This window comes from Primulina eburnea, chromosome 12 (genome assembly GCF_022965805.1).
Source record: "Primulina eburnea isolate SZY01 chromosome 12, ASM2296580v1, whole genome shotgun sequence".
In the NCBI taxonomy this organism is placed as follows: Eukaryota; Viridiplantae; Streptophyta; class Magnoliopsida; order Lamiales; family Gesneriaceae; genus Primulina; species Primulina eburnea.
The window spans coordinates 26,821,253-26,843,593 of record NC_133112.1 but is presented as its reverse complement, the minus strand read 5'-3'; the positions used below and the strand labels follow the sequence as shown (position 1 = coordinate 26,843,593).

The window sequence follows — 22,341 nt, the reverse complement described above, 5'->3', positions numbered from 1 at the left end:
GGCGCCTGCACGTCTTATTCCTAGACTTCGGTCCGAGCTGTATCGACGGCTGACAATAGGAGTAATGGCTACTCCTAAGTTGAGATACACCGAACGTCTAGAAGTCTGACAATGGCTGTCAAGACTTTCCTATCTTAGATGCAATGAATAACTATCTGTAAACAAAGCATAATCATATTCATAACTGAATATCACAATTATCTTATATGCTTGAATACAATTCTATAATCAAAGCGTAAACATCTCAAAGTATAAATAACAGTCTAGTATGTGATTTTATTGGGAAACTCAAAATGAGATCTCATTTGAGTTGTGGCTTCCCGAATATCACATGAATTATACCTTTGTCTTCCTGGTCTGACGAAGACGAAGTCTCGAATCTGTCCATATCAAATCTGAAATGACAATATCAAATACACTGAATCAATGTATAACTCCATTCACAAGCTGTTCTGATCAATACTCAACTCAGTATATAATCTGATCAATATCTGAACAATATATAATCTAATTCATATCAATGATATCACGATATAATCGAAATCATAACTGAATATGATCAATCTGAATCAGCTGACGTTTCGACGGAAATAACAATACAGTCTTATAACTCTGTCAATCTCAATATCACAGATATCATATCAGAACTCATAATCAATACCATATTATCATTCTTCTAATTCCAGCATATCAATATCTATCAATTTCAACTCAAGAAACACTGAAATCCATAATACAGACATACGGTATAATTTCTTCGATCTGATTTCACATATCTACTGACTAGTCTATTCAGAATACATGAGAATAATTATTTCTCTATTCTTGAATCAAGAACAATACAATTCTAGTGTTCCATCTCAATCAATATCTTCTGAAAATCAGATTAATTGTGTAAACAGTCTATTCTTCAATCTGACTTCGATTATACACTATCTACTGCAGCAGAAACACCATATCTGAATCATATTCAACTCTGACAACATCATATTTTCAAAACATCTCAAAACGTAACAAAACTTACGTCCTTGTGTAGCTCTTGACGAGGAGATCTCAAAACTGTGCTCGGATTAAAAATCGGATGGCCGGATCTTGCACAACCAATTTTCTAAAGCAAAATGAAGCTTGAGGAATTTTCTTGGAAAGTCTCGTTTCTTTCTTCATGTAGATGCCAAGGGAGATAAGAATATATATCTCAAGCAAGCATGATATGCCAAGTGTCCCACTCAACTTTCCATATTTGCACTTTAGTCCCTCAACTTTTCACTATTTGCAAATCAGCCCCCCAATAATTACGAAATTGCCATCAAATTTAAATCAAGTATTTTTCTACTTAATTACAAAATTGCCATCAAATTTAAATCAAGTATTTTTCCACTTAATTACAAAAATGCCATCAAATTTATTTTCTTTTCGGGATCTCATAAAATTGATAACATCTCGGGCCTTACAATTCTCAACTCCATACCCATCGGATTATCGGATACTCAATTATTTAATCGGCTCTAAAAATCTTTTCATACCCTTTTCTATTTGGGTCGGAAATCGGATCATCCGATAGGTTCGGAGTAAATTGTCATCCCTAACTCCATTACGTCCATTTTATATAGTAATTTTTCATACTTACTTATATTATAATATATTAATTAAGTTAGAATATCTTAGTTGATGTTGTACACACAATTTTTTGATTATGATCGAAGACAACAATTTAGAGAGGTTGAATGAATTGTTATATAATTACGACAAATTATGTGAAACTTTAAAATTCTAGTCTGATATTTCATGGATGAGCCCATCAAGATCTGGCCCAAACCTTCGGCCCATATCTAAGGCTCACAGGTAGCCCACAGGTGAAGGGCCCATGACAAGCCCATGTATCCTCCTAGAAATACCAGGTTTGATTGTTCAGTTAGATTATTCACTATATTGTTTTCAGCAGCACCCTTAGCTGCTCCCCTCATATATCCTCAGTCTCTGACTTGAGCGTCGGAGGGGCTACGTCAGGACACCCTCCTGGCCCCCTCCTAATGATCTTATATGTGATTTCAGGCTCAGGGTAATTTCAAAAACTTGCTGGGAGCGGACCCTAATTTCCCGTGAGTATCACTTGGCGCCGTCTGTGGGAAGTTTGAGTTGAGACGTAGAGATGGTAGGCAGGAGAGGAAGCAGAAGAGTTAACTCAGCATCATCGGGTCCTCAGAGGGGACCCGAACCGTCTCATGTTGAGGCGATGGAGGAACAACCCCGTCCGGAGACGAGAACTGAACAACCTCGTCAAGAGACCAGGGCCGAGCAACCATGTCCTAATGAAAATGTGGGAAACTTGACCTTGGAGCAGTTGGACCAATTTATCACTCGGACAGTGGATGAGGCTATGAAGAGGAATCAAGAGTCTGTGTTTGTAGAGGAACAGGCCGCTCGTCAGTAGCGTGAGGAAAATGTTGAAGTCCACCAGAGCAGGGTGGAGGAGACGCAACCCCTCCATAGTGGGGAGATTAGTGAGATGGGGGAGATGTGGAAGGAGATACGGAGGTTGAGGGAGCAGGTAGGAAGCGGGGCGCAGGTACTCAAGAGAGGAATCCCTTTTTCACTAGCCATCTTGGAGGAAGGACTTCATCCGAATTTCCGACAATTAAACGTTGGAGAATATGATGGACATTCTGACCCCGAGGAACACTTGGGAAGATTCGAGAATGCGGCTCTGTTGCACCAGTACTCAGATGGAGTCAGGTGCAGGGTGTTTCTGGGCACGTTGGTGAGGTCTGCCCAGCAATGGTTTAATATCCTGCAGCCTAACTCCATACAGTCTTTTGAGGATTTTGCTACGGCTTTCTTGCACCGATTCGCCAGCAGCAAGAGGCATCAGAAAAATTATCTGAGCCTGTTTGTGATGAAGTAGCAGGAGGCGGAAAATTTGCGAGAATTTGTCCAGCGCTTCAACAATGCAGCGCTGGAGATACCGGCGGCTACCCTCGACATAATGATAAGTGCCTTTACACAAGGACTGGGAGGAGGGGAGTTTTTCAAGTCGCTGGTCAAGAAACCTCCGACGAGTTATGATGATCTGTTTGCTCAGGCTGAAAAATATGTAAACTTAGAAGATGCCCAACAGTATAGAAGGATGGAAAGCCAGCCTGGAGGAAGTATACTTGAGGGAGCAGAGAGAGGAGGAAGGAAGAGGGGTGCGGGGGAAAGAGATGAGGACAGAACCAAAGGTAGAGGACAATTCTCATCACATGTTCCTCTGAATAGGAGTCAAGATAAGGTGGTGGAGGTGAGGGAGTCAGGGGGGAGGGGGGAGAAGTCGCAGAGGGTTGAGAGCAGTGCTCGACCTCCGCCGCGGGGTAGACAAGAGGGGTCCTCGTCCGGGAGTGAGCTGAGATCTCGCCCGTCTTCTAGGCGGGGTCGAGGCCCTCCACGGATACATCCGAGGATCGAAGAGCCGAGGAGAGAGGGTCGAGGTCAGGATGTCCCTCGGAAGCCCGCTGAACCAAGGAGGGGAGCAAATGAGGATATTCACCCCGCGAGAGGGATGATTCATATGATCTCGGGGGTGCTACTGATGGGGATTCTGCGCGAGCGCGGAAGTCGCATGGGAGGAGGATGGAGAATTTTGAAATATCTAGGAGTGCGGACTTACCCCATGATCCTGTCATCAGTTTTGGGTCGGAGGACCTCCGAGGCATTGTGGCTCCTCATAACGATGCCTTGGTGGTGACGGCCATCGTTGCCAGTTAAGATGTGGCTCGAATCTTTATTGATAATGGAAACTCTGTTAATATCCTGTTCAAGAGTACTCTGGATCAGATGAAGGTGGAAGGATTTGAGTTTCAGCCAATCTCCACTCCTCTATATGGGTTTGCAGGACATGCCATCCCGCCGCTGGGTCAAATTGTCCTTCCTTTATCTTTGGGACATGAGCCTCGGCGGGTGACAAATATGACGACATTTACTGTGGTGGACACCCCATCCGCTTACAATGGAATTCTGTGACGACCAGCCCTAAAAGATTTCAGAGCTGTAGCGTCCACGTATCATCAGAAGTTGAAGTTTCCTGTGGGGAGGGAGGTTGGAGTCTTATGTGGGGACCAGAAAGTCGCTCATCGGTGATATGAGGGGATAGTGAAAGGAGAGGGGAAGAGGGCGCGTGTGGAGGTAAATATGATTAGAAGGGGGCGAAGCGGGTTGCCCGTAGTAGTGAGGGAGGTTCAGGAGGTGATGGATGAAAAGCCGGATATCGTGACGTTGGGACCCGATAAAAGGACGCTGAGAATAGCCCCTGACCTTGACCCAGAGGTCAGGGAAAAACTCATTACTTGTCTGCAAGCTAACCTCAGCAGTTTCGCTTGGTCAGCCCGAGAGCTCACAAGGATGAGCCCAGATGTAGCAACACATAGATTAAACATCTTACCAAATTCTCGTCCCGTGAAACAAAAGAAAAGACACTTCGGGCCTGAGAAAGATATAGTTTCAAAGAAGGAGGTGGGAGAGTTGCTCAGTGCTGGGCACATTCGAGAGGTACAGTTTCCTACTTGGTTCTCGAATGTAGTTCTTGTTCCGAAGAGTTTGGGGAAATGGAGGATGTGTGTGGGCTTCAGAGATCTCAATAAGGCATGTCCTAAAGACTGTTATACTTTGCCTCGGATAGATCAGTTGGTTGATTCCACAGCTGGACATCAGTATTTGTGCATGTTGGACGCTTATCAGGGGTACCATCGAATCCCCTTGGCTGTGGAGGACCAAGATAAAGTGAGTTTCATCACCTCTGAAGGGACTTTCTGCTACGTGGTCATGTCCTTCGGACTCAAAAATGCCGGAGCCACGTATCAGCGTTTGATGGATAAAGTATTTTCTAAGCAGGTGGGGAGGAATGTCGAAGTGTATGTGGATGACATAATGGTGAAGTCTAAGGATTCAGCCTAACTCATACCTGACTTAGTGGAGATCTTTTCCACCCTCAGGTCCTATAGGCTGAAGTTGAACCCTCAGAAGTGTGTGTTTGGGGTGAAGAGTGGGAAGTTTCTGGGCTATATGGTGACAGAGAGGGGGATTGAGGCTAACCCCGGGAAATTTCAAGCTATCCGAGATATGGTCTCTCCGCAGGGGCCCAAAGATGTTCAGCAGTTGACAGGGAGGATTGCCGTGCTGGCACGTTTTATCTCGAGGTCCACCCACAGGAGTTTACCCTTCTTCCGGACCTTGCGAAAGGCGAAAAAATTTGAGTGGGGTCCGGATTGCGAGAAGGCTTTCACAGAGTTGAGGGAGTACCTTGCCGAGCTTCCTGTCCTGGCCAAACCAGCAACGGGTGAGCCTTTGTGGGTATATTTATCTGCCACTGAAGGGGCTGTAAGTTCAGTCCTTGTTAAGCTGGATGGGTCAGTTCAGAAGCCGGTGTACTATGTTTCGCATGCGCTCAAAGGGGCAGAGATCCGATACTCAGGGTTGGAAAAATTGGCTTTGGCTTTGGTAATGACAGCAAGACGCTTGAGGCCTTACTTCCTATATCATCCGATTGTGGTGCTCACTAACAGTCCATTGGGCAGAATCCTAATATGTCGCGCCGCTTGATCAAGTGGACCACTGAGCTAGGGGAGTATGACATCTAGTATGAGCCAAGAACATCTATCAAAGCACAAGCCTTAACTGATTTTCTGCCTGAGACTGTGCACCTTGAAAATGAAGATCCTTGGAAAGTGTATGTTGATGGATCATCTTCTAAGGAGGGAAGTGGGGTGGGGGTAGTCTTGATTTCGCCGGCTGGGGAGGAGGTGAAGTTGGCGGTTAGGTTGGATTTTCGAGCATCCAACAATGAGGCAGAATATGAGGCTGTGTTGGCAGGACTTCGGGCAGTCAGAAACGTGGGAGCTACCCAGGTACTTGTTTTTTCTGACTCTCAACTGGTGGCACAACAGATGAAGGGAGCGTATGAGGTGAAAGATAAAAAACTTATTGAGTATGCTCAAGAAGTGGACAGAGTCAGAGAGAAATTCACAGAAATTACATTTCAACAGATTCCCAGGAAAGAAAATGAAAAGGCGGACACCCTAGCCAAAATGGCTGGAACAATGGGAAGTTGGAAGACTAGAGATGTGGTATTTCAAGTTGAACTCACACCACAAACGAGTTCGCCCGCAGTTGAACAAGGGGAGGAGGATTGGAGAACCGCTATAATTGATTACTTGAAGGAGAGAAAACTTCCTACGGACCCCAGGGAAGCTCGTAAGTTGAAGATAAAATGTTCGCGCTATGTAATGATTGGGGAAGTGTTGTTTAGAACATCTTTTGCAGGGTCGCTTCTTCGGTGTTTGAGTTACCAAGAGGCTGATTATGTGCTCCGAGAAGTTCATGAGGGATGTTGTGGAAATCATTTGGGGGCTTATGCATTGGCGAGGAAGGTTGTAAAGGCCCGAAAATTCATGTTTGAAAATTTGCGGAAAAAAAATTAAAATTTTCTTTTTAAATAATTAAAATTGCCTCATTCATAAATTAACTGATAAATAAAGTTTGATGTTCAAAGTGGCAGCGGAAGTATTTAATGTTTGCAAAATAACTGTGGGGACCCGGACGCTAATCATGTTCTTAATCATTATTGGGACTAATTAATCAATTAGTAAACAGGGTCTAAATTTTTTTTTTTTAAATACAAAGCGGAAACCTAATGTAATTTACTCAAATTACATATTAAACATGAACATACAAATCTTGTGTTATCTACAAGAATTCAACTAGGTTCAACTACATATCAGTGCTGAATCCTATGTTGCTTCGAAGCCCGGATCTCCACGCTATCTAATCTTCTCTCATCCTCTTCTTGACCCTGATCCAGCCCCACCTGTTGTCATGCACACATACAAAACAAGACAACAGCCGGATAACTCCGGTGATATATAAATATCCCAGTATAAACAATGTAAACATGCAGTCATATAAAAGCATATACGAAAGCATATAAGGATTATTCATAACATGTCTCAAATCAGAAACATAAATCCATATCAAACATTTAATAATCATGAATGGTATAAAAAATGTAAATCAACATGTCATATCAGACTCAACTCAACCGACGCGTCATCTCAGACTCGACTCCACTGACGCATCGTCTCAGACTCGACTCAACTCTAACCTAGGGATCCCGATGTCTGGATATAGGTAATTATATCGAATCTCAGTCGATAGGAATGAATCAATCTCTAAACGGCATCGATATAATTCATATATCAGTGTCTGGGCGAATCAGCCGCAGAATTGACGACTCAGTCAATAACCCGACGAATCAGCCGGTAACTAGGCGAATCAGCCCACAACCAGACAACTCAGCCTGTAATTAAGCGAATCAGCTTAAGTTTAGACGAATCAGTCAATCACCAGACGAATCAGCCGGTGACTAGGCGAATCAGCCTATAACAAGACGAACCAGTCAATAACCCGACGAATCAGCCGGTGACTAGGCGAATCAGCCTATAACTCAACGACTCAGTAATCAATACATACAGTCAGTATCTAAGCAAATCAATCAATGACTAGCGAATCAGCAGTCATTACATGCAGTGGCTATAAATCAATAGACTACAATCATAAGTCTCATCAATTGCAAACATCAATGCAATGAATGAAAGTATGTGATTTAGGGAGACTCGAGTCAAACCTCACTCGAGTTGTGCAATCCCAGCTCAACATTAATTTATACCTTTCTTTCTGATACTCTACTCTGTCGAAGTCTCGAACTCAAATCCTGTCAATACTCAATCTGACATGACAATATCGAGGAGTATAATATCAATACATTACTCGAATCAAATCTGTTCTGCTCAATACTTAACTTAATTCGATATCGATGGCATAACGGTATAATATCAATATACCCAACAATACCATATCAATCAGATATTAATTCTAATATCTCATACTCGATAACAACTCAATTCTGATATCAATTCTTAATCAACTCAACTCTAAAAATCATAACAATTTCATATGGTATCCGTTCCTCAGTCCGGTTTCGATTATACGATGTCTAACATGCCAAGAACATCATATATGAATCATATCAGATTCTGACAATAACATAGTTTCAAATCATATCAAAACATAGCAAAACTTACGTCCAATTGTAGCCTACGTCGATAGGAACACAGTACCGAAGTCGGATTCAAAATCTGACGGACGGATTTCTCACAAAAGGCGTAAGGATTTTCAGTGCCAAAGCTTCGACTCCTTCCTCCGTTTCTTTGCTTCTGAATTATGAAGGATTTTTGCATGTGTATATATATATATATATATATATATATATATATATATACCACGTACATGCACAAGGACGAGTGGCACACCTGACACGCAACACATCTCGCGCATATGCGCGACTTCCTCGGCGCATATGCGCGAGACCTTCGGGTCTCGTGCTTGGCTTGCTCGGCAGCTTGCGCATATGCGCGCCAATCTTCCGCGCATGTGCGCGAAGCTTTCTTCGCAACTCTCGGCCACCCTCGCGCATATGCGCGCCTTCTGCCGCGCATGTGCGCCACACTTTCTGGATCTCTCGCGCATGTGCGCGCATAAAATCGCGCATATGCGCCAACCTTTCTGTTTGGCACCATGAGCTTCTACCCTGCTCGCGCATATGCGCGCCTACTCTTCGCGCTTATGCGCGAGACCTTCGGCTCTCGCACCCACGATTTCACCAACATATTTTTAATTCGTGTCCCGGTTAGCCCTTTAATAATCATCTTGATTAAAAATCAATAATCGTACTTTGACACGATATTAAATCTCGGGCATTACATTTCTCCCCCTCTAAGATCTGAGTTCGTCCCCGAACTCATAAACAATCAATTCAGAGATATCAGAGGAAATGTATAACAAAGTCTAAACCAAAACTCAAATATCTGATTCCGGTCTGGAATAAGAATTCACTAAGTATAATGTCATAATACTTCTCAAATCCTATGGACGGAATCAATCTCGCATTACTGGCTATACTATGTCCGTATAAACCAATCTACAGTTCGTTACATATCCGTACCATCTGTTGTTATCAAATACATCTACAGTCTTCAGCTTCGAATACCAATCGTCATCATCTGACGTTGGTTTCTTAAATCTGTCCCTTCTGAATTAGCTTCATCTTTTCAATCATATCTCTGATCATTTCAGCTCCAATCTCGAGAACCTCAGAGATATCATTTCAATAAAGAGAGGATTCATCTATCTTTCCGTACAACGCTTCGAAATGAGTTATTTCAATACTCATTTGCTAGTTGTTGTAAAACCCACAAAATGACAATGAATCCTGCCATTTAGTGTTAACATCCAGCACTAAAGCTGTACCAAAGTCTTCCAATATCTGGATAACACATTCTGTTTGCCTGTCAATCTGGGAAACAATCTAAGAGAGAGCTCATGATATACTCTATCATAAGTACACAATCAATCAAATCACAATCTGATATAATCTACTGTGGCATTCTGATCTTTTGGATCACTTTTTCTGACATCGATCTGTGTCATTTGATCATGTTTGTACGTTATCTGGTACAAACTGATAGATATAGATTGAACAATCTGTCAATCTTAATCATATCATATTACACAATCTGTAAAATGACGGTAATTTCATTACGAAGGCTATAGAAATGTCCTCTCATTTCTATTTAGAACTTTACAATTCTGTAATAATTCTTCTGATTTCTATCTTTCTATCTTTTCTGTTAGCAATTTAGACCTATCAGTACAATTTCTGCCAACATTTCAATACAATCTTGTTATAACTGATCTCATCTGTCTATATCACAACTATCTGTTCGAATACAATACAGTCGCAATCATCAGACTGAACACTGAATCCATGGTTGTAAGCTTCTGACAATATCTGTTCTTTCTAATTCGAACTATTTGATATACACAAATCAATTACTAACATAGATTAAAGAGGAAATACCTACCTGGTATTCGGCTCTGACTATCAATATCAAGCTTTACTGTACAATTCTGACACATCTGACATCACAGAATAATCAATCTTATATAAAATACAAAATCACATATCTGTTACTCTGATCGACACTCTGTTCTGATTATCGATATTGAGTTCTAAACATTCTGTTAACATTTCAAAATCCGCTCTGGTTCGGACGGTACAATCTAATCTCCATTGTCTATAATCTGTCTCAAGCACGTATTCAGAATAACATCAATATTCAATCAGATTCACAACATGCTAACTCATAAACCGCAACTGTCTGACACGAATGTCAACCTCAGCTGACTAATCACGGTTTAATTCTGTTAAAATTATCGAATATATCAACTTCAGATATAACACCTCCTGAATGCAATCTGTCTCAATCAGGATTCACCATCTTAACCGTTTCTAATATCAATTCAAGGTTAAAATCAATCTCTCTGAAATCAGATCTGAAGTCTTATCTGGGGAAAACATTAACAACTTTCATATCATTGGTAAATCAGCCAATGATAGACTCAACTTCAGTAAATCAACTGAATACATAAGGAGTCACTCTGCTCCGTTCTGTAATAATCGAGTCATAGCTAGTACGAATATCAAAAGAATTCTCAGTCTAGAATTCTTATCGTACAATATTCATCTCTTGATAATCTCAGATCTGATTCTTACCATCTTCTAGAATTAATCTATGGTAGCTCTGTACTTGGTCCGCATATCAATATCAGTAATGCAGTTCCAAAATCATAGAACACCAGTACAACACAAGCTACCACACGATCTAACTCGATCTCATTCTCATCCTACTGTAGTATACAAGATCTAACAGAAATCGCTGATACAAGATCTTTTCTCAAAGGAACAGAAACAAATACGACAGTAAATAGGGATTCAACAGATAATGCATACATCAATGCAAATCTTTCCTTCCACCACTACTACTGCCACTCTCGAATCGGGGAGGTGGTTGCGGTGGTCTCAACACTGGAGGAACAAATTCAGCTCCTCTCTGCCTTATCAGGCCCGCTTCAGCGCCCTTTGCTCAATTCATGGCATCAGCAAAGTTATTGGGTCGCCCTGTGTTCACCAATGTAACTATATCGGGATTCAAGCCATTGATGAACTGATCGGCAACGGCTTCGTCATTTTCAGACACATGTGGAGCAAACTTCAACAAGGTAGAGAACTTAGTCACATATTCTTCAATGTTCAGCTGACCCTGTCTCAAATTGGCAAACTCCGCCCCCTTGTCTTTTCTGTACGATATTGGGAAAAATCTCTGATAAAACTCAGTTTTAAATACATCCCAAGTAATAATCGTACCTCGTTGCTCCAAGGCACTCTTCATTGTAACCCACCAGCTTTGTGCAACATCCAGCAACTGGTGCCCAATCAATTTAATCCGGCGCTCATCACTGTATTCCAGTGAATCAAACAGCAACTCAATGCTACCTAACCAACTCTCACACTCGACTGATGTCTCAGTACCTTTCAGAGTGGGTGGTTTGAATGACTGAAACCTCTTCAGCAAGGTTTCCATTGGAGTCGGTGTTACATCCATTGGAGGATTCGATGTACTACCCTGTTCTGGAATTCGTCTAGGAGGCATATCTGAAACTCAAAAGGATTAGTAACCCACTCCAACAAACCTGTTTCAATTCAGTCTCTCCTCCGATCATCTTACTGCTGATCGAGAATCAATTCAGATTCGTTCTCAATAATACACATTACAAAATCAAATCAGAAAAAATCAAGTAACATGTATTATACAGAGCAGTACGACATGCTAGCATTCAAAAGCAGGAAAGAAAACTCAATCTACCCCGCTCACTAGCCTCTTCTATCTCAATCTAAAGAACTCTAGGTTCTAGACCTATAGCTCTGATACCACCTGTTGTGGGGACCCGGACGCTAATCATGTTCTTAATCATTATTGGGACTAATTAATCAATTAGTAAACAGGGTCTAAATATTTTTTTTAAAATACAAAGCGGAAACGTAATGTAATTTACTCAAATTACATATTAAACATGAACATACAAATCTTGTGTTATCTACAAGAATTCAACTAGGTTCAACTACATATCAGTGCTGAATCCTATGTTGCTTCGAAGCCCGGATCTCCATGCTATCTAATCTTCTCTCATCCTCTTCTTGACCCTCATCCAGCCCCACCTGTTGTCATGCACACATACAAAACAAGACAACAGCCGGATAACTCCGGTGAGATATAAATATCCCAGTATAAACAATGTAAACATGCAGTCATATAAAAGCATATACGAAAGCATATAAGGATTATTCATAACATGTCTCAAATCAGAAACATAAATCCATATCAAACATTCAATAATCATGAATGGTATAAAAAATGTAAATCAACATGTCATATCAGACTCAACTCAACCGACGCGTCATCTCAGACTCGACTCCACTGACGCATCGTCTCAGACTCGACTCAACTCTAACCTAGGGATCCCGATGTCTGGATATAGGTAATTATATCGAATCTCAGTAGATAGGAATGAATCAATCCCTAAACGGCATCGATATAATTCATATATCAGTGTCTGGGCGAATCAGCCGCAGAATTGACGACTCAGTCAATAACCCGACGAATCAGCCGGTAACTAGGCGAATCAGCCCACAACCAGACAACTCAGCCTGTAATTAAGCGAATCAGCTTAAGTTTAGACGAATCAGTCAATCACCAGACGAATCAGCCGGTGACTAGGCGAATCAGCCTATAACAAGACGAACCAGTCAATAACCCGACGAATCAGCCGGTGACTAGGCGAATCAGCCTATAACTCAACGACTCAGTAATCAATACATACAGTCAGTATCTAAGCAAATCAATCAATGACTAGCGAATCAGCAGTCATTACATGCAGTGGCTATAAATCAATAGACTACGATCATAAGTCTCATCAATTGCAAACATCAATGCAATGAATGAAAGTATGTGATTTAGGGAGACTCGAGTCAAACCTCACTCGAGTTGTGCAATCCCAACTCAACATTAATTTATACCTTTCATTCTGATACTCTGACTCTGTCGAAGTCTCGAACTCAAATTCTGTCAATACTCAATCTGACATGACAATATCGAGGAGTATAATATCAATACATTACTCGAATCAAATCTGTTCTGCTCAATACTTAACTTAATTCGATATCGATGGCATAACGGTATAATATCAATATACCCAACAATACCATATCAATCAGATATTAATTCTAATATCTCATACTCGATAACAACTCAATTCTGATATCAATTCTTAATCAACTCAACTCTAAAAATCATAACAATTTCATATGGTATCCGTTCCTCAGTCCGGTTTCGATTATACGATGTATAACATGCCAAGAACATCATATATGAATCATATCAGATTCTGAAAATACCATAATTTCAAATCATATCAAAACGTAGCAAAACTTACGTCCAGTTGTAGCCTACGTCGATAGGAACACAGTACCGAAGTCGGATTCAAAATCTGACGGACGGATTTCTCACAAAAGGCGTAAGGATTTTCAGTGCCAAAGCTTCGACTCCTTCCTCCGTTTCTTTGCTTCTGAATTATGAAGGATTTTTGCATGTGTATATATATATATATATATATATATATATATATATATATATATATACCACGTACATGCACAAGGACGAGTGGCACACCTGACACGCAACACATCTCGCGCATATGCGCGACTTCCTCGGCGCATATGCGCGAGACCTTCGGGTCTCGTGCTTGGCTTGCTCGACAGCTCGCGCATATGCGCGCCAATCTTCCGCGCATGTGCGCGAAGCTTTCTTCGCAACTCTCGGCCACCCTCGCGCATATGCGCGCCTTCTGCCGCGCATGTGCGCCACACTTTCTGGATCTCTCGCGCATGTGCGCGCATAAAATCGCGCATATGCGCCAACCTTTCTGTTTGGCACCATGAGCTTCTACCCTGCTCGCGCATATGCGCGCCTACTCTTCGCGCATATGCACGAGACCTTCGGCTCTCGCACCCACGATTTCACCAACAGATTTTTAATTCGTGTCCCGGTTAGCCCTTTAATAATCATCTTGATTAAAAATCAATAATCGTACTTTGACACGATATTAAATCTCGGGCATTACAATAACCGTAAAAAAAAATAATCCAACGAAAGATAAAAATATTTGATCATAAAATAATAAATGCTGAAAAAATGAGGTCCTCGGGTTCCACTACTGCCGACCCAAGCTAACTCACTGGTCCCCGCCCTCGGTCCCGACATCATCAGTACCTACAACAATCAATTCTAGTGAGTCTAAAGACTCAGCATGCATATATCGCAAATAACGAGTAAATAATATAGTAAAATTTGCATGGGATAAAAATATCATGTCATGAGGCATAAAGTGAAAATAACTTGTCATGAGCAATTATAATACGTGCATAACTGAACTGAAAATCATAGTGAAAATGTGCTCCTTGGAGCCCTGTACTGAAATAACATGTAATAATTTTCTGTTGAGATTATGGTCTACGCAAGTGGCCCCTGCACTGAACTGAACTGACCGGTAACTGGCGACCGGATAATACAGTGCTCCCATGACCGGTAACTGGCGACCGGGTGAAATATTGCTCCCATGACCGGTAACTGGCGACCGGGTGAAATAATGCTCCCATGATAGTGAGATGGCCACGAGCAATATCGCATAAATCTCAAAAATGAATATATTTTCTATGCACGTAATATAATCAACCAACATAATTAAATATGAACAATTTCGATCTTCTTGCATTAAAATCATGTACTTGCGATATTTAAAAATACTTATATGGCTTGATTGAAGAGTGAAAGAAGATATAAACATGCCTTGGTTTGTTTTGACAGAAAACAAATGAAATAACGACGCGGCGCGACGGAGATGGAGTGCTCTTCACTTTCTCACTTAATTCCTTTAAATTAAGCATGCACCATAATTATTATAATAGCGTAAAAATCGTAAACGTGATGCATTAATATTTTAAAAAAAATCATGATTTGTGCTCAGGGCGCTGCTAGAACTAAAATCTCACCCCGGGTGCAAAATGACCATTTTGCCACTAGAAACCCAAAAATTATCGTTTCAACACTGGACCTATAAAATTGACCCGAAGCTTACCAAACTCCTTAAAATGTCCCAAAACATTTTTAAAAATATTCCTAGACATAAATTCGAGCCCAATTCATAACTTAACAAATTTGTTTTAAAACTTGGACAGGGGTCCCGGTTTTAACCCGAATCGACTCGAAACTCAACTAAATTTTTCTCAACTTTTGTCATATCTTAAAAATTCTAAAAGGTCCCTAATACTATAACTTTGCCCCAAATTCTCGGCTGACATATCCCAAAAAAAAAAAGAAAAACTCTCGGCCACCTCCCCTTTGTGCAATCATCAAACCACCCATGGCTCCTACCATTACACCTATCGGTCCTCTCTTATAACACCACTTGTCCAACCATTAAACTCACCATTAGGCACCTAACTACCCTTCTAAACTACTCCCATAGCCAAGAAAAATCGCTGCACAACAAAACTCACGGCCCCATCACTATCATCGAAACCTTATAAACCTTACGGTTCACAAGCCTGCCCTTTAGATCTCGACTCCCTCTCAAAGATCACATCATTCTCGACGTTATGGTCTCCCACACCCGCAGATCAGCAGCACCCTCGCACCAAAATCAAACAAACGTGAGTTGCAAGAAGGAGATACATGCATGGACCGAAACACACAAGCTTTACAAACTTGGATCTGTACACACACCGAAAGAAAATACATATACATCACACATATCAGAACACATATACGCATGAATGATGCAGAAAAAGAAGAGTAAAAGCGTGCCTTAAAGGATGCGCAGACACAAGGGACCCGATCAAGAAAGCTGGAGGAAAATCTAGTGCAAGAACAAGGCAAACGATGGGGCCTCTTGCTGTAGAAGGTGAAAACGAGGGTGGCAGCAGCTGGGGGAGGGTGTCGGCTGTGATGGATGATTAGGTTTAGGTTAATGATAGGTTAGGCAATATTTAAATAGCTAACAACCAACTAATGGACCTAATTTGTTTAATTAAAAGATTAAAAAGATAATTAAGCCCTATAAACTCAAAATTAGGTCCATTAAGCTCAAACCCACTCTCGAAAAATATTTCGAGTTGAAAAGATTTTGAAAATATTAGCCGAACCCTTAAAAAGTCCTCCGATTCGATAAAATTTGCGTACTGTTAAAAATAAAGTCATGCGGGTAAAAATACCCCATAAAATCCCATTTTTGAAAATTACACTTAAAAATGCTTAAATAATTTATAAAAATAAATCGTGTAATAAAATAATTTTCCTGAAAATTCTCAGGTCTCCGATCTCCATTCGAGCACGAAATGCAACTTAAAAATCTATAATGCATGAAACCTTAAAATTTCATGAAATAAATCCTATCTTGCATGAATTATGCATAAAATGCATAAAAATAATTAAACATATAATTAATGAAATAAACATGCATTTACTGCTTTAAAACAATTTAATAAAATACCAAAGAAATTTAAATAAATTGCATGCCTGTGGTTTACGTGAACTTTCCGGTTTTCAGGACATTACAAAGGTGCTGCTCGCCGGTTATTCTTGGCCCTCAGTGCTGCATGATGCTCAAGAGTTAGTGATGTCTTGTGATAGTTGTCAACGTCATGCGTGGTTGAATCACCGGCCGGCCGCGATGATGAAGGCTGTCACGGCCGCATGTCCTTTTGACCAATGGGGGATGGATATTGTAGGACCTTTTCCTATAGCTCCTGCTCAGAAAAAATTCCTATTGGTGGCAGTTGATTATTTTTCAAAGTGGGTGGAAGCAGAGCCTTTGGCCAGAATCACTGAGAATGACGTCCTGAAATTCTTGTGGAAAATTATAGTATGCAAGTACGGGGTACCTAGGAGGCTGATATCCGATAATGGGAGACAGTTCCAAGGGGCCAAAATCTAAGCTTGGTGTAGAGAGATGAAGATCCAACAGGTCTTTACCTCTGTAGCTTACCCACAGAGTAATGGCCAGGTAGAGGTGACTAATTGGACGCTGGTGCAGGGTCTGAAAGTTCGACTGGGAAAGGGTAAGGGCAATTGGGTGTATGAGCTACCAATTGTCTTATGGGCATACCGAACCACTCCGAGAGAAAGAACCAAAGAAACTCCTTTCAGTTTGGTCTACGGTAATGAAGCAGTGCTCCCGGCTGAGATCGGGTTGGAATCGGCGAGGGTGGTGTTTTATGACGAGGACAATGGCGCGAGACGCGCTAATTACCTCGATCTTTTGGAAGAAAATAGAGAGGCTGCCAGCATTCAACTGGAAGCTTATAAGAACAGCATTGCACAGTCTTATAATCTGAAGATAGTGCAGAGAAGTTTTCAGGTGGGTGACTTGGTTCTAAGGAAGGTGCCAGAAGAGCAGAGGGGAAAGTTGGACCCAAAGTGGGAGGGCCCCTTCAAAGTGATCGAAAGACCGAGCTCTGGAGCCTATTACTTAGAGAATGCGCAAGGCAAATCTTTGAAGAGACCTTGGAATGCTTATCACCTTAGGAAGTATTATTCTTAATTATGTCGTTGATGTATTCTATTTTCTGAATTTTCCTATGTAACCCATTGGAAGTCAATAAAATCAAGTTTTTCTTTTCAAATTTGTGAATGTTGTTATGTTGTGAGATGGATAAAAATTGAATTTTCCTGCTAAGGCATCACCTAGCAGAGGAGTTAGAGGGTGGGGGTATTAAATTTTTATTTTCCTGCTAAGGCATTGCCTAGCAGAGGAGTTAGAAGGTGATGGGGGTGTTGAATTTTTATTTCTCTTCTAAGGCATCACCTAGCAGAGGAGTTAGAGGATGGGGTTGTTGAATTTTTATTTTCCTGCTAAGGCATCGCCTAGCAGAGGAGTTAGAGGGTGGAGGTGGTGAATTTTATTTTCCTGCTAAGGTATCACCTAGCAGAGGAGGTAGAGGGTGGGGGTGTTAAATTTTTATTTCCTGCTAAGGCATCACCTAGCAGGGGAGTTAGAGGGTGGAGGTGTTGAATTTTTATTTTGATGCTAAGGCATCACCTAGCAGAGAAGTTAGAGGGTGGGGGTGTTCAATTTTTATTTTCCTGTTAAGGCATCGCCTAGCAGAGGAGTTAGAGGGTGGATGTGTTGAGTTTTATTTTCCTGCTAAGGCATCACCTAGCAGAGGAGTTAGAGGATGCGGGTGTTGAATTTTTATTTTCCTGCTAAGGCATCGCCTAACAGAGAATTTAGAAGGTGGAGGTGGTGAATTTTATTTTCCTGCTAAGGTATGACCTAGCAAAGGAGGTAGATGGTGGGGGTGTTAAATTTTTATTTTCCTGCTAAGGCATCGCCTAGCAGAGGAGTTAGAGGTGGAGGTGTTAAATTTTTATTTTCCTGCTAAGGCATCGACTAGCAGAGGAGGTAGAGAGTGGGGGTGTTGAATTTTTATTTTCCTGCTAAGGTATCACCTAGCAGAGGAGGTAGAGGGTGGGGGTGTTAAATTTTTATTTTCCTGCTAAGGAATCTCCTAGCAGAGGAGGTAGAGGGTGGATGTGTTGAATTTTTATTTTCCTGCTAAGGTATCGCCTAGCAGAGGAGGTAGAGGGTGGGGGTGTTCAATTTTTATTTTCCTGCTAAGGCATCTCCTAGCAGAGGAGTTAGAGGGTGGAGGTGTTAAATTTTTATTTCCTGCTAAGGCATCGCCTAGCAGAGGAGTTAGAGGGTGGACGTGTTGAATTTTATTTTTCTGCTAAGGTATCGCCTATAAGAGGAGTTAGAGGGTGATGGTGTGGATTTTTATTTTCCTACTAAGGTATCACCTAGCAGAGGAGGTAGAGGGTGGGGGTGTTAAAATTTTATTTTCCTGCTAAGGTATCACTCAGTAGAGGAGCTTGAGGGTGGAGGTGTTGAGTTTTTACTTGCTTGCTTAAAATATGCCTAAGAGAAGAGAAGAAGAGTCGTATATTTCATTAGCCCTTGTGGTTTTATAATATCAAAGATGAACTCGTGAGAAGCAATAAATTTAAATGCAAAGTACTCAAGGTTGCATAAAAACGAGTTTCATACATGCCAAAAGTGTGCAGAAGGAAATAACCAAATGTAAACATTCCAAAAGTTGCATAATCCTACAAAACGTAAAGCAATGCAGAAAATATCATAAATAAAGGAGCTAAATCTAAGAATCAGGGGGGAGACTCGGTATAAAGCCATCTCAAAACACTACTAACATTGCTGAGGATGCAATTAGCCTTGTATTTGGGAAGGAAATTCGAGGTAGAGTACGTGGAATGGGCTTCGGTGTTACACCTTCAAAAGTTGGAGCATCTTTGCAACAAAATGAAACTATTAAACAACTTCAAAGTATGATGCAAAACCTTCAACAAGAAGTGCAACAAACGAGGTCCATTGTTTTCCAAAATATGAGGCAACAAAATGAGCAAGAACAGGTTAGTAATTAAACAACAATAGATAAAATAATTTGTATTGATGTTTTTGAGATTTTTTTTATGACCTATGATTTTGTCTTGATCATTTTTTTGTTTTATTGTTGGGAAGAAAAATGGTATAAGTTTCACTAGTCTTATTTATTTTACTTTGTACCTTTGGTGTACTTGTAGTGTGTGTGTCTTGTGTGTGAAGGAAAGAGAAAAGACACCCAAAATTGTGTATTTTTTGTGGAGATTTACATATATAATGTTGGTGGAATGAGTGAGTGAGAGTATGCGTGACAATGGGTTGTGAAAGAGACACAAGAAAAAGCTGCCCGCATGCATATAACCTTTTAGTTTATGACAGGCATTAAATCTCTTGTTCTGTCAGCTCAGATTATTGTATCATATTGCTTGTGTGAGATGTCCTGTTGAAGATTAACTTTGTCCTCGTTTACTTCTCATAAGTCAGGGATGGGATTTTTTTGTGAACAGTTGTCTGTTGAAGTTAGATTTACATGACTTTTGAATATCTTCTTGGCATCTTTTCCTTTAAGGATTACTCCCTTTCCACTTGTCCACTGTCCTTATAAGTAAACCATGATCACCCAAGCCATTCATTTTCCTTATTTAATTAAATTTTTTTACTCAAACCAATCTGGTATACTTGGACCCAAGCCATGTCCACTGTCCACTTGTCCTAATTGAGTAATTTGGTTCTTAGTGTTATTGTTTGGTTATTTTATTTTCTAGCTGTTAAATTCATGCTTATGATTGTGCTTTTTGTTTAGCTTTTAAGAATGTGTGAGTTATGCTGTCATCTTGAAGTTGTGAATGTCCTAGCCATTTTATCGCATACAGTCCTTAGGAGTTATATTTTTCTGGTCTTGTAGGGCCATCAAGATTTAAAAAAAGTATATACTCAAGAATTATTAGTTAGACTTTTTATCGAAGAACTGAGTGTGTAAAAGGAGTTTTATTGTATGCTGTTGAAGTTTACAAGTGAAATAGCAGCGGAGTCTAATCAACCTTGATTTGCATTCTCGAGCGCTTATTGTGATATAAGTTCCACGAGTTCGATTAAATTATTCTCTTAATTTTATTTTCCTCTTATCTTCCAATCATTGCACCCAATTCCTTCTTTATACTATTGTTGTCTTCTTCGAAAAAGTTCAAATGGAGACAAAATGTGAGGTCACTAGAAAATATATTTTCTATTGACCTCACAGTAGAAGTAATCTAATGAAGTTTCTTACATTGGAGATTTGTTGTTTAAGATATTTTTTGCTTTATCTCAATATGTAGGTAGGTAGTGGTGGCAGTATTGGGATTGCGAATGATATTGGTAGCTGCTGTGATATCAATCGTCTCAAAAAAAATGGTAATGCAGATAATGTGAACCAACATCAAGTTGCATCTCAGGTAATTATCTTAAAAGTTTGTGTTATGTAAAACACATTTGTTATAAAATAGATATGGCATAATTAATACTTTGTATTGTTTATATGCAGTCAAATTTAAAGAATGTGTGTCATGGAGATATATCTGAAAATACTAAATGTAAGTTGCTGCATTGGTGTGGTGATGGAGTTGTTGCTGAAGGGCGAATTGCATCCACAGATTCAACTGTAAAAGTGCATCACGTTCCTCTAGGTGGATCTTGTTGGAAGGTTTGGGTTGATAGAGTTCTTGTGGAGCAGGTAGACTTAATTCGACCGAATTCTGAAATGGTTTTTCTGGATGACGCAGTTGGAAGAACAATAGCATGGTTTTCTAAATTTGTCGTTTTGTGTGACTGATACAGATCTTATATTGGTTCTAGGGTTATAGACACTATTGCATCAAACCATCATATTACTGAGTATTTTGTTTACTTTATCAAGTTTTTTGTCTTATTGGATAAAGGAGAATTGACATTACTTACTTAGTTTTTATGTTATCTTATTATTTTTTTTTAATTTCGGTGATTGGTTGGATGTTGTGTGATAAATCTTTTGAGTTTCGATATTATTGTTTAAAATTTGGTTCATAATAATATAACTAACGTTAATGTGCTGCACGTTGCTGATAAAGCAAATCGACAACGTACAATAATATATCAATTATAGCTTGTATTGCACCTTATCAACAGCATATTGCGCATGCCATGGTTGCTTTTAACCGCAGCGTGCAATACCAGCTGCCAATGAATCATCAACAGCATATTGCCGCACGCTGCCAATAAATAATCAACAGCCTATTACGCACGCCATAGATACTGCCAATTGGTAAACATATCAACAGCATGTTCTGTGCACGCCATGGATACTTTTAACCACGGCATGACTTGCACGCTGCCAATTATCAATATATCAACAGCATGTTTTGCACGCCGTTGAAACAATTAACCATAGCGTGCGTTGCACGCTGCCGAAAGATAACTATCAATAGCACACTCTGCACGCCGTTATTAGATTAATCCACGGCGTGTACGGCACGCTGCCAATAGTTTCAAACTTAAGACGGCTTTCAACTTTACAGCGTGCGTCGCAGCGTGCCATGCACGCCGCGGATACCTTTCCGCGGCACATATTGCACGCCGCGGAAACCAACTTTTCTTGTAGTGGCAAAAGATTATACTCAAAGGCAAGGATTTGACTATGAGGAAACCTTTTCACCATTTGCTATGTTTAAGTCCATTAGAATACTACTAGCCATAGCATCATGGTATGACTATGAGATATGAAAAATGGATGTAAATACTGCATTCCTCAATGAATACATCAAAAAGGAAATTTATATGTCTCAACCTGAGGGATACACATCAGTAGGAAGTGAGCATGGTATGCAAAATTCAGAGATCAATATATGGTCTCAAGCAGGAGTCAAGGAGTTGGAACCTCAGATTTGATAG

General features: G+C 40.5%; 1 protein-coding gene across 2 annotated transcripts; it reads left to right on the top strand.

Annotated features, from left to right (window-relative positions):
- Nucleotides 1-19,234: 19,234 nt before the first annotated feature.
- On the top strand, nt 19,235-21,410 carry LOC140807997 (uncharacterized). Of its 2 annotated transcripts, none has more exons than XM_073164988.1 (3): nt 19,235-19,470; nt 20,758-20,870; nt 20,960-21,410. In XM_073164988.1, exons 1-3 carry the CDS (start codon nt 19,308-19,310, stop codon nt 21,245-21,247), a joined length of 564 nt encoding a protein of 187 aa, XP_073021089.1. In that variant the 5' UTR covers nt 19,235-19,307; the 3' UTR covers nt 21,248-21,410. The 2 variants fall into 2 exon arrangements, with proteins under 2 accessions (XP_073021089.1, XP_073021088.1); XM_073164987.1 differs by having other exon boundaries at nt 19,235-19,466; nt 20,754-20,870; nt 20,960-21,404.
- Nucleotides 21,411-22,341: the final 931 nt, after the last annotated feature.